Source organism: Erinaceus europaeus, chromosome 16 (assembly GCF_950295315.1).
Source record: "Erinaceus europaeus chromosome 16, mEriEur2.1, whole genome shotgun sequence".
Classification (NCBI taxonomy): domain Eukaryota; kingdom Metazoa; phylum Chordata; class Mammalia; order Eulipotyphla; family Erinaceidae; genus Erinaceus; species Erinaceus europaeus.
In genome coordinates this window covers 12,095,794-12,108,279 of record NC_080177.1, presented here as the reverse complement: position 1 = coordinate 12,108,279, position 12,486 = coordinate 12,095,794, and the positions used below count along the sequence as shown (strand labels likewise).

Sequence of the window (12,486 nt, the reverse complement as noted above, 5' to 3'; positions counted from 1 at the left end):
GCTATTAACTCATCCAATAAAAAAGATAATTTAATGTAGCCTAGGTTAGAGGTATCCTGTTTCCTCATATAATACTACTTTTCTCCTTCGTCCCCTTCCTTCGTCCCCTTCCTTCGTCCCCTCCCTCCCTCCCTCTCCCTCCCTCCCTCGTTCCCTCCCTCCCTCCCTCGTTCCCTCCCTCCCTCCCTCCCTCCCTCCCTTCCTTCCTTCCTTCCTTCCTTCCTTCCTTCCTTCCTTCCTTCCTTGTTGAGATGTATTTTCAATAGAATACACATGTTCTGTTTCAGTCGCTTTTGGCAATTATATGTAACCACTACTTAACAAGATATGGTAAATTTCCATTATCACGGAAAATTTCTTCCTCAGTTCCTACCTTTCTGAGTTGAAATTTCTTGCCATCTTTGGACTGTTCAGGGTCACATCAGCAGTATGTTATTGTGGCTTCCTTTAGCTTTTGTATTCATTTCTTCCTTGCAGGAGACTGAAGAACCAATTGTAGAGTGTCAGGAGTGTGAAACCGAAGTTTCCCCATCACAGACTGGGGGCTCCTCGGGTGACCTGGGGGATATCAGCTCCTTCTCCTCCAAGGCATCCAGCTTCCACCGCACGTCAAGTGGGACAAGCCTTTCAGCCATTCACAGCAGTGGCAGCTCAGGGAGAGGAGCCGGACCACTCAAAGGGAAAGCCAGCGGGACAGACCCCGCAGATTTTGCCTTGCCCAGCTCCCGAGGAGGCCCAGGAAAACTGAGGTGCAGACAGGGTGTCCAGAGAGAGCCACAGCAGGGGCAGGGTTGCTGACATCCTAATGTCACAGGAAATGGGAGTAATGGGAAATCCTCCTGCCCACTGTATAGGAGATAGCAGCTCCTTTTCTTTCTTTTTTTTAAATATTTATTTATTTATTTATTCCCTTTTGTTGCCTTTGTTGTTTTATTGTTATCGTTGTTGGATAGGACAGAGAGAAATGGAGAGAGGAAGGGAAGACAGAAGGGGGAGAGAAAGATAGACACCTGCAGACCTGCTTCATCACTTGTGAAGTGACTCCCCTGCAGGTGGGGAGCTGGGGACTTGAACCGGGATCCTTAATGCCAGTCCTTGCGCTTTGCACCACCTGCGCTTAACCCGCTGTGCTACTGCCCAACTCCCTCAGCTCCTTTTCTTCCCCCACTGCTGCTCTTCTATTTATGGGTTTGCCAAGGAGTGAGGAGAGAGCCCCATGCAAAGTAGACCTTACTGGTTGAGGGGATGTTGGAAATGCTGGCTCATACTCCTGCCAACCTGTTTTCTGCAGCCTACAGAGTGTTTTGGTTGGGGGTGTAGAGAGTTCAGGTAGCTTTTATCATTTTTATGTGTCCAGAGCCTACAATAGAAGAGAAGGCAGGTCAGAAATGGGTGTGCTTTTTTTTCTTTCTTTCTTTCTTTCTTAAGGGGTGCAGCAGAAAGCTTTGTCAGTAGGGAACAGATTTGCACAGAAGAGGGCGTCCTTCCCTTGTTATCTCAGGCTCCCCTGGCTGGCACTGTGGTAGTGGAGGGTGTGGGCCAATCTGATGCCGCTCTGGAGCTGGAGCTGGAGCTGGGGCTGGGGCTGGAGCACACGTTGGCCTGAGGGCTCGTAGTCAGAGGGTCAAGGGGAGACTTTGAAGAAAGGTTACCCCTTCGGCAGGCGCTGTCAGACTAACCTATCTTCATTCTCTAGTCCTAGAAAAGGGGTCAGTCAGACAGGGGCGCCACTGTGTGAGGAGGATGGTGATGCAGGCCTTGCCATCAGACAGGGAGGGAAGGCTCCAGTCACGCCTCGTGGGCGCGGGCGAAGGGGCCGCCCGCCTTCTCGGACCACTGGAACCAGGTACCTGGGCAGTGTGACATACTATGACTTGGCTATGACTTGTTCAGACAAAAAAGGGTGTAGAGAGAAGAGAGGGAATAGAGAGTATGTGGGGTGTCAGGAGGGAGAAGAGGGGCCCACATTGACTGGGAGTGAGCATGGGTAAGAGAGAGCCCAGGCTTATGCCTGTGATGGGGCTATCAGAGATGGGACAAAGGAGGGAAGTTGGTAGGTCAGTACTTCTCTGTTCCTACTCTCACTGCCTTCTCATCTCTCTTACTTCTCTTTAGAGAGACAGCTGTGCCTGGCCCCTTGGGCATAGAGGATATTTCACCCAGTATGTCACCAGATGATAAATCCTTCACCCGAGTTGTGCCCCGAGTGCCAGACTCCACCAAACGAGCAGATGTGGGTGCTGGTGCTTTGCGTAGAAGCGACTCTCCAGAGATTCCTTTCCAGGCTGCTGCTGGCTCTTCTGATGGCCTGGATACCTCCTCTCCAGGGAACAGCTTTGTAGGGCTCCGTGTTGTTGCCAAGTGGTCATCCAATGGCTATTTTTACTCGGGGAAAATCACACGAGATGTTGGAGCTGGGAAATACAAATTGCTCTTTGATGACGGGTATGAGTGTGATGTGTTGGGCAAAGACATTCTGCTGTGTGACCCCATCCCACTGGATACTGAAGTGACAGCCCTCTCAGAGGACGAGTATTTCAGTGCAGGTACTGAAAGAAGCTGGGTCTCTCTAGTCATTTACTGTGCCCTTGGTACCTCTCTCCTGTCAGTGATCACTAAGGGCACTCACTCCAGCCTGACTACTGCCTCTCTGAAGTCAGATTCTATTCCTACAACACTGCTTATTCTCATTTTTGTTTGTTTGTTTTGGTATAAACTTACTTTGGAATAATTTTATGTCTACAGAAAACTTGCAAATGACTGAGTACTCACGGTACAGAGTATCTCCATTTGCCCTTCACTCAGTCTTTTTAAGGAAAAAAACTGGTAAATTTTCACGATACATTTGTGAAAAGTAAGAAACCAATTTTGGATTATTGCAGGTAACTGCAGATTTTATTTGGGCTTCACTGGATTTTCTGTAATGTCCATTCTCTGCCCAGGATCCATTTGAGGATCCCTCCACTCAATCCTTGTATGTCCTCTGATTCCCTGCTATGTGACCATTGCTTTTTTTTTTTTTTTTTCATAACCTTGATAATTTTGAGGACTACTCGTTGAGTATTGTGTAGAATGTTTTTTGATTTGGCTTTACCTCATATTTTTTCTTGATGAGACAAGAGTTGAAGGTCTTGAAGAGTGCTAGAAGGTAAAACTCCTTTTTCGTCACACCAGACATCAGAGGGCTATGTAGCATCCGTAGAATACTGCCCTGATCTTTTTTTTTTTAATTAATTAATTTTTTTATTTTTAGAATTTATTTATTTATGAGAAAGATAGGAGGAGAGAAAGAACCAGACATCACTCTGGTACATGTGTTGCCAGGGATCGAACTCAAGACCTCATGCTTGAGAATCTAATGCTTTATCCACTGCGCCACCTTCTGGACCACTTTTAATTTATTTATTGGGGAATTAATGTTTTACATTTAACAGTAAATACAGTAGTTTGTACATGCATAACATTTCTCTGTTTTCCACATAACAATACAACCTCCACTAGGTCCTCTGCCATCCTTCTTGGACCTGGAATACTGCCCTGATCTTTTTTTTTTTTTTAATTTTTATTATTTATTCCCTTTTGTTGTCCTTACTGTTTTATTGTTGTAGTCATCGTTGTTGGATAGGACAGAGAGAAATGGAGAGGGGAGAGGAAGACAGGGGGAGAGAAAGAGACCCTGCAGACCTGCTTCACTGCTTGTGAAGCAACTCTCCTGCAGGTGGGGAGCCAGGGGCTCGAACCGGGTACTACCCTGGTCTTAACCATCACTTAGCTACCGTATTTGCCACCTTTCTTCACTGTGAAGTTAGTGATTTTCCTTTTCCTTTTCCATTCTCAGTTCTTTCACCCGCGTCTTTTTTTTGCCTCCAGGGTTATTGCTGGGGCTGGGTGCCTGCACTGAGAGTCCACTGCTCCTGGAGGCTATTTTCTTCCCTTTTATTGCCTTGTTGCTTATCTTTGTTGTTGTTACTGTTGTTGTTGGATAGGACAGAGAGAAGGAGAGGATGGGAAGACAGAGGGGGGAGAGAAAGAGACACCTGCAGACCTGCTTCACCGCCTGTGAGGCCACCCCCCTGCAGGTGGGGAGCTGGGGGCTCGAACCGGGATGCTTATGTCAGTCATTGCACTTTGCACCATGTGTGCTTAACCCGTTGCGCTACCGCCAGGGCCCCCACCCGTGTCTTTTAACTATATAGCTGCCTTATGGGAACCTAGTAGGAGGATATTTGAGGCATTTCTTTCCTTAGAAGTTCTCACTGCTGTGTGTGTATGTCTGCATACTTGCCACTTACTCCTTGATCTGGTGTGGTTCCCTCCAGTCATACTCGCCCCACACACACAAGCACTGGTGAAGCACTGGTGATGGGTTCCCTCCACTCATACTCCCCCCCACACACACAAGCACTGGTGAAGCACTGGTGATGGGTTCCCTCCACTCATACTCCCCCACACACACAAGCACTGGTGAAGCACTGATGATGGGTTCCCTCCACTCATACTCCCCCCACACACACAAGTCTGGTGAAGCACTGGTGATGGCAAGGGGCTGTTTTAGGGCTGTCTCGTGTGCCAGTTCTTTCAATCCATTGCCTCTTTTCCATGAAGTAGTCTAGAGACGTGCTTATGCTGACCTTAGTGCTTAAATGCACCCTTTCTGGGAATTTGAGTAGTTAATGTTTGCTCTATCATCTTGATAAGCGGGCCATTTCCCTTTCCAGTTCTGGATGACATAGCTTTATGTGGCCCCACTTAGTAGCACATGAGATGAGTTCTGTTCTGGTCTGTATCCAGTGTGCTCAGTCTTCACTCAGGCACGGCACTCCTGGATGTCTACATCTGCCCCATCAAAAACAAAAGACAGTTCTGCATTTAGAGTGAACTGTGACACAAGAAGTAGGGATTTGGTGACCCTTTAGTTGAGACTGTTGATGGCACGGCTAGACTGCTTCTGGTTCTGCTGACTCTTCGTTAGTGTGAGATACATCGTCCGTTTTCTTTGTATATTTGAACAGGGGTCTTTGTGATTTAGTGTGACACTGTAGACTTTAAAATAGGAGGTAGTAAATAAAGGGAAAGAATGATTCTATGGCTAAGACCTGCTTTCTTTCTATAGTCTTTCTTTTTTCTTTCTTCCCCCTCCAGGTTGTCACTGGGGCTCGGTGCCTACACTATGAATCCACTGCTCCTGGTGGCCATTTTTCCCATTTTGTGGCTGCTGTTGTTTTTGTTATTATTGTGATTATTGCTGTTGTTGGATAGGACAAAGAGAAATTGAAAGAGGAGGGGGAGACAAAGGGGGGGGGAGAAACAGATAGACACCTGCAGACCTGTTTCACTGCAGGTGGGGAGCCGGGGGCTCAAACTGGGATCCTTACACCAGTCCTTGTGCTTCGCACCATGTTGCGCTTAACCCACTACCATGATACTAACTGACTTCCCAGGGCAGATGACCTCACCAATGTATCCTGGAGCCCTACCTCCCCGGAGCCCCGTCCCACTAGAGAAAGAGACAGGCTGGGGGTATGGGTCAACCTGTCAACACCCATGTCCAGTGGAGAAGCTATTACAGAAGCCAGAACTTCTACCTTCTGCACCCCATAAATGTCCATACTACCACAGGGATAAAGAATAGTGAAGCTTCCATAGAGGGAGTGGGATGTGGAACTCTGGTGGTGGGAATTATATGGAATTTTATTTACCCTTCTTGTCCCACAATCTTGTTGATCTTTTTTTTTTTTTAAATTAATTAGTATATTATTGGATAGAGACAAAAACTGAGAGGGAAGTGGGAGAGAGAGAGAGAGAGAGAGAGAGAGGAAGAGACAGACACCTACGCCACTTGTGAAGCTTCCTCCTGCAGGTGGAGACAGGGCCTTGAATCTGGGACCTTGCACATTGTAGTGTGTGCACTTAACCAGATACGCCACCACCTGGCCTCATTGATCATTATTAATCACTAACAAAATAAAATTTGGGGGGTCGATCGGTAGCACAGCAGGTTAAGCACAAGTGGCACTAAGCGCAAGGACCTGCTTAAGGATCCTGGTTTGAGCCCTCAGCTCCCCACCTGCAGGGGAATCACTTCACAAGTGGTGAAGCAGGTCTGCAGGTGTCTGTCTGTCTTTCCCCTCTCTTCTGTCCTCTCTCAATTTCTCTCTGTCCTATCCAACAACGATAGCAATAACAACAGTGATAAACAAGGGCATCAAAAGGGAAAAAATAAAAAATATATATTCATATTAATCCCCTGGTTTTATACTGTGTCTGTGTTATGTGTGCTCATGTAACACTGCTTATGATTGAGGTGAAGCAGTGTTATTATAATTTTAAAAACTTAGTATCTTTTGTTGCCCTTGTTTTATTGTTGTAGTTATTATTGTTGTTGGATAGGACAGAGAGAAGTGGAGAGAGGAGGGGAAGACAGAGAAAGGGAGAGAAAGACAGACACCTGTAGATCTGCTTCACCACTTGTGAAGCGACTCCCCTGCCGGTGGGGAGTCGGGAGCTCGAACGGGATCCTTACACCAGTCATTGCACTTTGTGCCACCTGTGCTTAAGCTGCTATGCTACCTCCCAACTTCCAGGGGTATTATTTTTTTTCACAAATAACAGAACTAGGCCTCTCTGCTTCAGTCTCTTGAATTCTAGCCCAGTTTCCTTTTATACCCTACACTGTCATCTAAAAGACCATATCTTCTACCAGCAAAGTCAGGAAAGTACATACTAGGGATACTAGGGAAGGCAGGAGAGGCGGAGCATTTCCTTTCTTTGGCCTCTATCTCTGTTATGCTTTTGCTATACAGGTGCAAACAGACACCTGCTTTATCTTAAACCAGTGTCATCTTTCACCTACACCTTAGAAATTAAAACTTACCTTTCTCCAAGAGAGAAAAACTTAGGAATTTATAATGGTATTAGTAAGATAGCTTTTCACTACAAGAACCATGTGACAAGCCAGAAGGGCTGACTGGGATACAGTATAAGCAGAGGGCTCATTTTGAGAACCCTCCCATGTCCCAGTCCTTGGGTAGCTGTGTATTTCCATAGTGATGTATGGGGTTGGCAGGTAGGGTTTTGGTTAAGTCCTAACTTCAGTTCACTCACTTATGACTACTCTGCTTTTCAGAGTGGAAGCTGGTCAGCCTAAAACAACAGCAGACTTTCATGTATTCTTTTTTTTTTTTTTCCATCCAGGAGTGGTGAAAGGTCATAGGAAGGAGTCTGGAGAGCTGTACTACAGCATTGAAAAAGAAGGCCAAAGGAAGTGGTATAAGCGGATGGCTGTCATCCTGTCCTTGGAGCAAGGAAATCGGCTGAGAGAGCAGTATGGCCTTGGTCCCTATGAGGCAGTCACGCCTCTCACCAAGGCGGCAGACATCAGCTTGGGTGAGACTTGTTTCCTTCTCCTTTCTGCAGGGTGCTCCCCATGTGATGGCCAGGGGCTGAAACCCAGATCCGCGCCCATGGCTCAGTGCACGCTCTACTAGGCAGGTCATCTCCCGAACTTCTTCTCCCTCTTTTAATATGGAGATCCTAGGCCACATCATTAGGCCTGAGTTTTTGCCCTATCGCATTCCTTCTTTCCTAGATTAGCTTTTTATCTGAGTGACTCCATACTGAACATGAAGTGGATGACAGTGGTTCTCACAGACCCCACATCTTTAGAACTGGGACTCCTAGTTATTTTCTTCTATGTCGAGCCACCCTGTCCTCTTTCTTCTGCCTTCACTGTACACACCACTTTGTCTTTTAATGTGCTTCCAAGCAGTCTCATAGCTGGTTCTCATTCTCCCATGTAGGACTGGCTTACATCTCAGCTGTCACCAAGTTTAGATTCTTTCTGCAAAATATTATAGACCCCTTACCTTGCACTTTCTTTTGCCTTCCATCCAATTGTAAGAAAACTAAGGAAGCCCCTGAATTGAAATGATCACGTATCTCGAGAGTCTGTACTTAGAAATGTCTAGACTGACCCGCTCCCTCTCTTCCCTCCATTGCCACTTGGTGGTTATTTCACATGGAGGTAATTCCATATTCCTGCTATTGTGCTGGGCTGCTAAATGTACAGTAAGTTTGGCTGGGGAGATAGACCAGTGGTGGAGCACAAGGCTTGCATGCATGAGGTCCCTAGCACCTCACATACCAGAGCTGAGCAGTGTTCTTTCTCTTTCTTACATACAAATAATTTAAAAAAATAATAAAATAAAATTTGGTTTAAAAAGTTAAAAAAAACCACTTCCTGAGCAATTCCCTGCCGCTGTGGGAGAAGTGGTTTTAAGAGCACTCGGTAATGTCTGCTAAATATTATTCCAGTGTGGCTTAGAAGATGAAAACAGTCTGCTCAGCTCTGGCTTATGGTGGTGCAGGGGATTGAACCTGGGACTTGGAGCCTCAGGCATGACAGTCTGTTTGCATAACCATTTTGCTATCTACCCCCCAGACAGTCTGGAATCACTGCCCATCTCTGTCTCCTTAGGACCAAATTGTCCTCAGCTTTTCTGGCCACTGAAGTTCTATATGGAACCAAATACATTTTACTCATTGCAAAGGCTGAAATTAAAAAAAAAAAAAAATCAATGGCTTTACAAGAAGATTCCTTTCTTCATGGGAAGTGGAGGAAAGGGCATGGTGTAGTATTTAATCAGGCTCCACTCAACTTCTTAGAGTTTAGGTGCTCAGAGCGTGGGTTTTGACCAACCTTTGCCTTATCCTGTCAGACAATTTGGTGGAAGGGAAGCGGAAACGACGCAGTAACATCAGTTCCCCAGCCACCCCTACTGTCTCCAGCAGCAGCAGCACAACTCCTACCCGGAAGATCACGGAGAGTCCCCGTGCTACTGGAGTTCCTTCAGGCAAAAGAAAACTCACTGTTTCTGAAGAAGAACGGTCCCCTGCTAAGCGAGGCCGGAAGTCTACTACTGTGAAACCTGGTAAGTGTTTCCTTTTGCTTCATTCTCCCTCAGACCATGGCAGAATGTTATGTCAGTTGATGGAGAGATGGGAGCCTCCTACAGCAGTGGCCCCTCTGTCCTGACTATAAAATTGGGGTCCTGTATAAGGCCACAGATAGTACTGAGAGACAGCCTTCTGTACCTTCAACCCCCCAGTCAACTTAAGAGTCCAGCAGGGGAGAGACAGGAGAGCAGGTCTTGATCATAAACATTCACTGAGTCCTGTAGAGGTTCTGAGGCAAAAGAGGTGAGTTTCAAGCAGATTGTAAATAGTGCAGTTTGTCTTAGATCTCTTCTTTACCTAGCATTTTTTTTTCCCCTCCAGGGTTATCGCTGGGGCTCTGTGCCAGCAATTTGAATCCACTGCTCCTGGAGGCTATTTTTCCCATTTTGTTGCCCTTGTTATTCTTATTGTTATAGCTGTTGTTGTTGTTGGATAGGACAGAAATAGAGAGAGGTGGGGAAGACAGAGAGTAGGAGAAAGACACCTGCAGACCTGCTTCACTGCTTGCGAAGTGACCTCCCTGCAGGTGGGGAGCCAGGGGCTCGAACCAGGATCCTTAAGCTGGTCCTTGTGCTTTGCACCATGTGCACTTAACCCAGCCCTCAGCACTATCTTCTAGCTCTTGAAACTGTTCCTGTCTCCCTTGCTCTCAGTGCCCTCTGGATTTCCTAGAATTTTTATTGAAAACTTTTACTTCAACCTGTCTTTCCTTTCTCCTACTATCCTCCAAATAACTTCATTCCACTCCCTATGCCTCTATTAAAGCATTTCAATTCAAGTGTTGACCATTTGTCATGAGTTCTCATAGGTCAAATCCTATTTCTTTATCCTGGGACCAGAAAAGATCCTTTTGTTTCTTGGGTGTTTGAATTATGCTATCTATCTAGCCAACACTTGCTGTGTTTCAGGGTATATGAACCATGGAACTAAGTGTGTCATATATATTACCTTATGCACTCCCTGTGAAGTATAGGTGCTAGTATTTATTATGCAGTTGAAGAATCGGAGGTACAGAAAAGTTCAGTAACTCCTTTCACAGCTGACATAAAAGGCAGAATTGAAATTGAGACTATCTGCCTCAAGTCCAGACTCATACATCCTACATCAGACTATTCTCTTGCGGCTGGTTTTATTTTAGGGAGGCATGACCTGTCATCTTAGCTTCCTGCTTCCAAGTCAGGTATCCATTTTCTCCTTGAGGACTTTTGGGGGGCACTGCTAGCATGGGTGTTCTGGGAACCTTGGACTGCCAGGTTCACTCACTTCCCTACCCCTAGGGGCACTGTGAAAGCAGACTGCTTTGTTGTAATTTCATCAGCATTTAAACACTTCATTACCAAGCATTCTGTGCACTGTTTGTGGTGAGGGTCACATGGTGGAAGTATTTGTTGGGAGTGTTTCTTGGTAATGAAAAAAATGTAGGTTTTGTTTTATTGACTTTTTAAGGCTACTTTAAAATATGCATCCTGGAGATACCAGAATCCTGAGCTAAGAAAAAGTGGGCCAAAGATTTTTAAATCTTTTGTATTCTTACCTCATTTTTTATTAGAACACTTTTTCATTTATTTATTATTGGATAGAGACAGAGAGAAGCTGGGAGGGAGGAGGAGGAGATAGAAGGAGAGAGATAGACATCTCTGCAGCCCTAATTCACCTCTCATGAAGCTTTCCCCCTGCAGATGGGGGCCAGGGGCTCAAACCTGGGTCCTTTTACATTGTAATGTGAGCGCTTAACTAGGTGCACCACCGCCTGGCCTCTAGAACACTTTTTCATCTGACCTTAGTATTTGATTTAGTTGTCTTAAGATCAACACTCATTGATTTGTTTTTTTTTGTCTCCAGGGTTATAACTGGGGCTCAGTGCTGGCACTATGAATCTACTGTTCTTGGCAGCCCACTTTATTGAATAGGACAGAGAAATTGAGAGGGGAGGGGAAGAGGGAGAGAGAGTGCGAGAGTGCACATGAGAGAGCTGCAGACCTGCCTCAGTTTGTGAGGCAGCGTCCCTGAAGGTGGGGATCTGGGGGCTGGAACAGGGATCCTTTCAAGGATCCTTACGCTTCCTACTATGTGCACTTAACAGGGTGCACCACCACCTAGCCCCCTAGTTGATTTTTATGTATGAAAAACGAGGATTGTTATCACTGAAGATTTTAAGTATATGAAGTTTTTCTGCGTTGTAAATATGGACCTAGATTGTTGACTGTAGAAATAGTCTTTGGTTTCTAGCTCAAAAAAAAAAAAAAAATCATTAGCCATTGGCTACCTCTCATCATGCTTGGTGCTGAGGCCTGTGCCCAGGCAATGGTTATCTTCCTCTGCCCTTCCAGGTGCCGTGGGGGCAGGAGAGTTTGTGAGCCCCTGTGAGAGTGGAGACAACATGGGCGATGCCGCCACCCTGGAGGAGCAGAGAGGACCTTTACCCCTCAACAAGACCTTGTTTCTGGGCTATGCCTTCCTCCTCACCATGGCTACGACCAGTGACAAGCTGGCCAGCCGTTCCAAACTGCTAGATGGTCCTACAGGGAGCAGCGAGGAAGAGGAAGGTAAGACCCTGAAAAGCCTCACAGGCTTACCTTTCTCTTCACCTCCTCAGCCTGATGGCCTCCTACACATATGTAGAGCAACTGGCAAGTGAGATCTTGATCAGGGAAAACTAATTACTACCCTTTTTGGTTTATAGACTGGTTTCATAAAATTCTCTGAGTGGTTTCTCAAAACAATACTGTGAGACAGATGGGAGAGAGACAAGGCTGGAGATTAAATGATTGTTTTTTGTCTATGAAAATGATCTAGTGTTCATGTGTCCTAATAGGATCATCTCCATTTGTGTGTTAGGGGTGAGATTTGTTCTTCTGAGCTACGAGACTGAATATGAAGCTTGCCCAGGCTGAGTTTAGTATAACAGCTTCTAGGCTTTTTCTACTCTTGTCTTCAAGTTAAGCCTAAATCTATATGTATTGCATTGCTATTTGGCCCGTTACCTCAGGTCTGATGAAGGCTACAGTAAGGAGAAATTACCCAATCTATGAAGAATGTGATGGAGGGGAGAAAATAAGCAGATACAACTGCACACACTGTGACTGGCCATTGCATCCGGATGTGTCTCCAAAGGCTAAACATCCAGATACAATGAAGTTCTCCAAGTTACAATTTTTGCAGGAAGAAATTCGATTAGGTGATGTGGTTACCATATATTAGCACCACCGCGAGTCTCTAATGGTTGACATTACAGATGTCTGTGTCACATCGCTTTCCTAAGTAGCCACATGGAGATTTGACTTGAACAGGTGGTCATGGAATTATAGTAAAAGCTGATGCTATTTGGGAGATGTGTGCATAGAATTATCAGTGGAGGGGTTCTGTGAGTCTGTGTAGCTCTAATAAAGTCAACTCATAACACCCCTCCCCCCCCACCCCTCCTTGCTGATAGAGCAAGAGTTAGAGTTTTTAGATAGAACACATGCTTTTAATCTTATGTAATCATGAGAGTGAGCAGGCCATGGCTAAATGAGGAAGGCTTTGGATAGT

The 12,486-nt window shown here is 45.7% G+C and overlaps 1 protein-coding gene across 2 annotated transcripts in view; it reads left to right on the top strand.

Annotated features, from left to right (window-relative positions):
- TP53BP1 (tumor protein p53 binding protein 1) overlaps positions 1-12,486 on the top strand; it is a 55,240-nt gene that overhangs the window by 36,945 nt on the left and 5,809 nt on the right. For both annotated transcript variants that reach the window (XM_060174500.1, XM_060174499.1), the window contains 6 exons: positions 478-749; positions 1,697-1,846; positions 2,116-2,546; positions 7,195-7,386; positions 8,718-8,930; positions 11,286-11,501. In XM_060174500.1, coding sequence (XP_060030483.1) covers positions 478-749; positions 1,697-1,846; positions 2,116-2,546; positions 7,195-7,386; positions 8,718-8,930; positions 11,286-11,501 — 1,474 coding nt within the window. The remainder of the gene's footprint in view (positions 1-477; positions 750-1,696; positions 1,847-2,115; positions 2,547-7,194; positions 7,387-8,717; positions 8,931-11,285; positions 11,502-12,486) is intronic.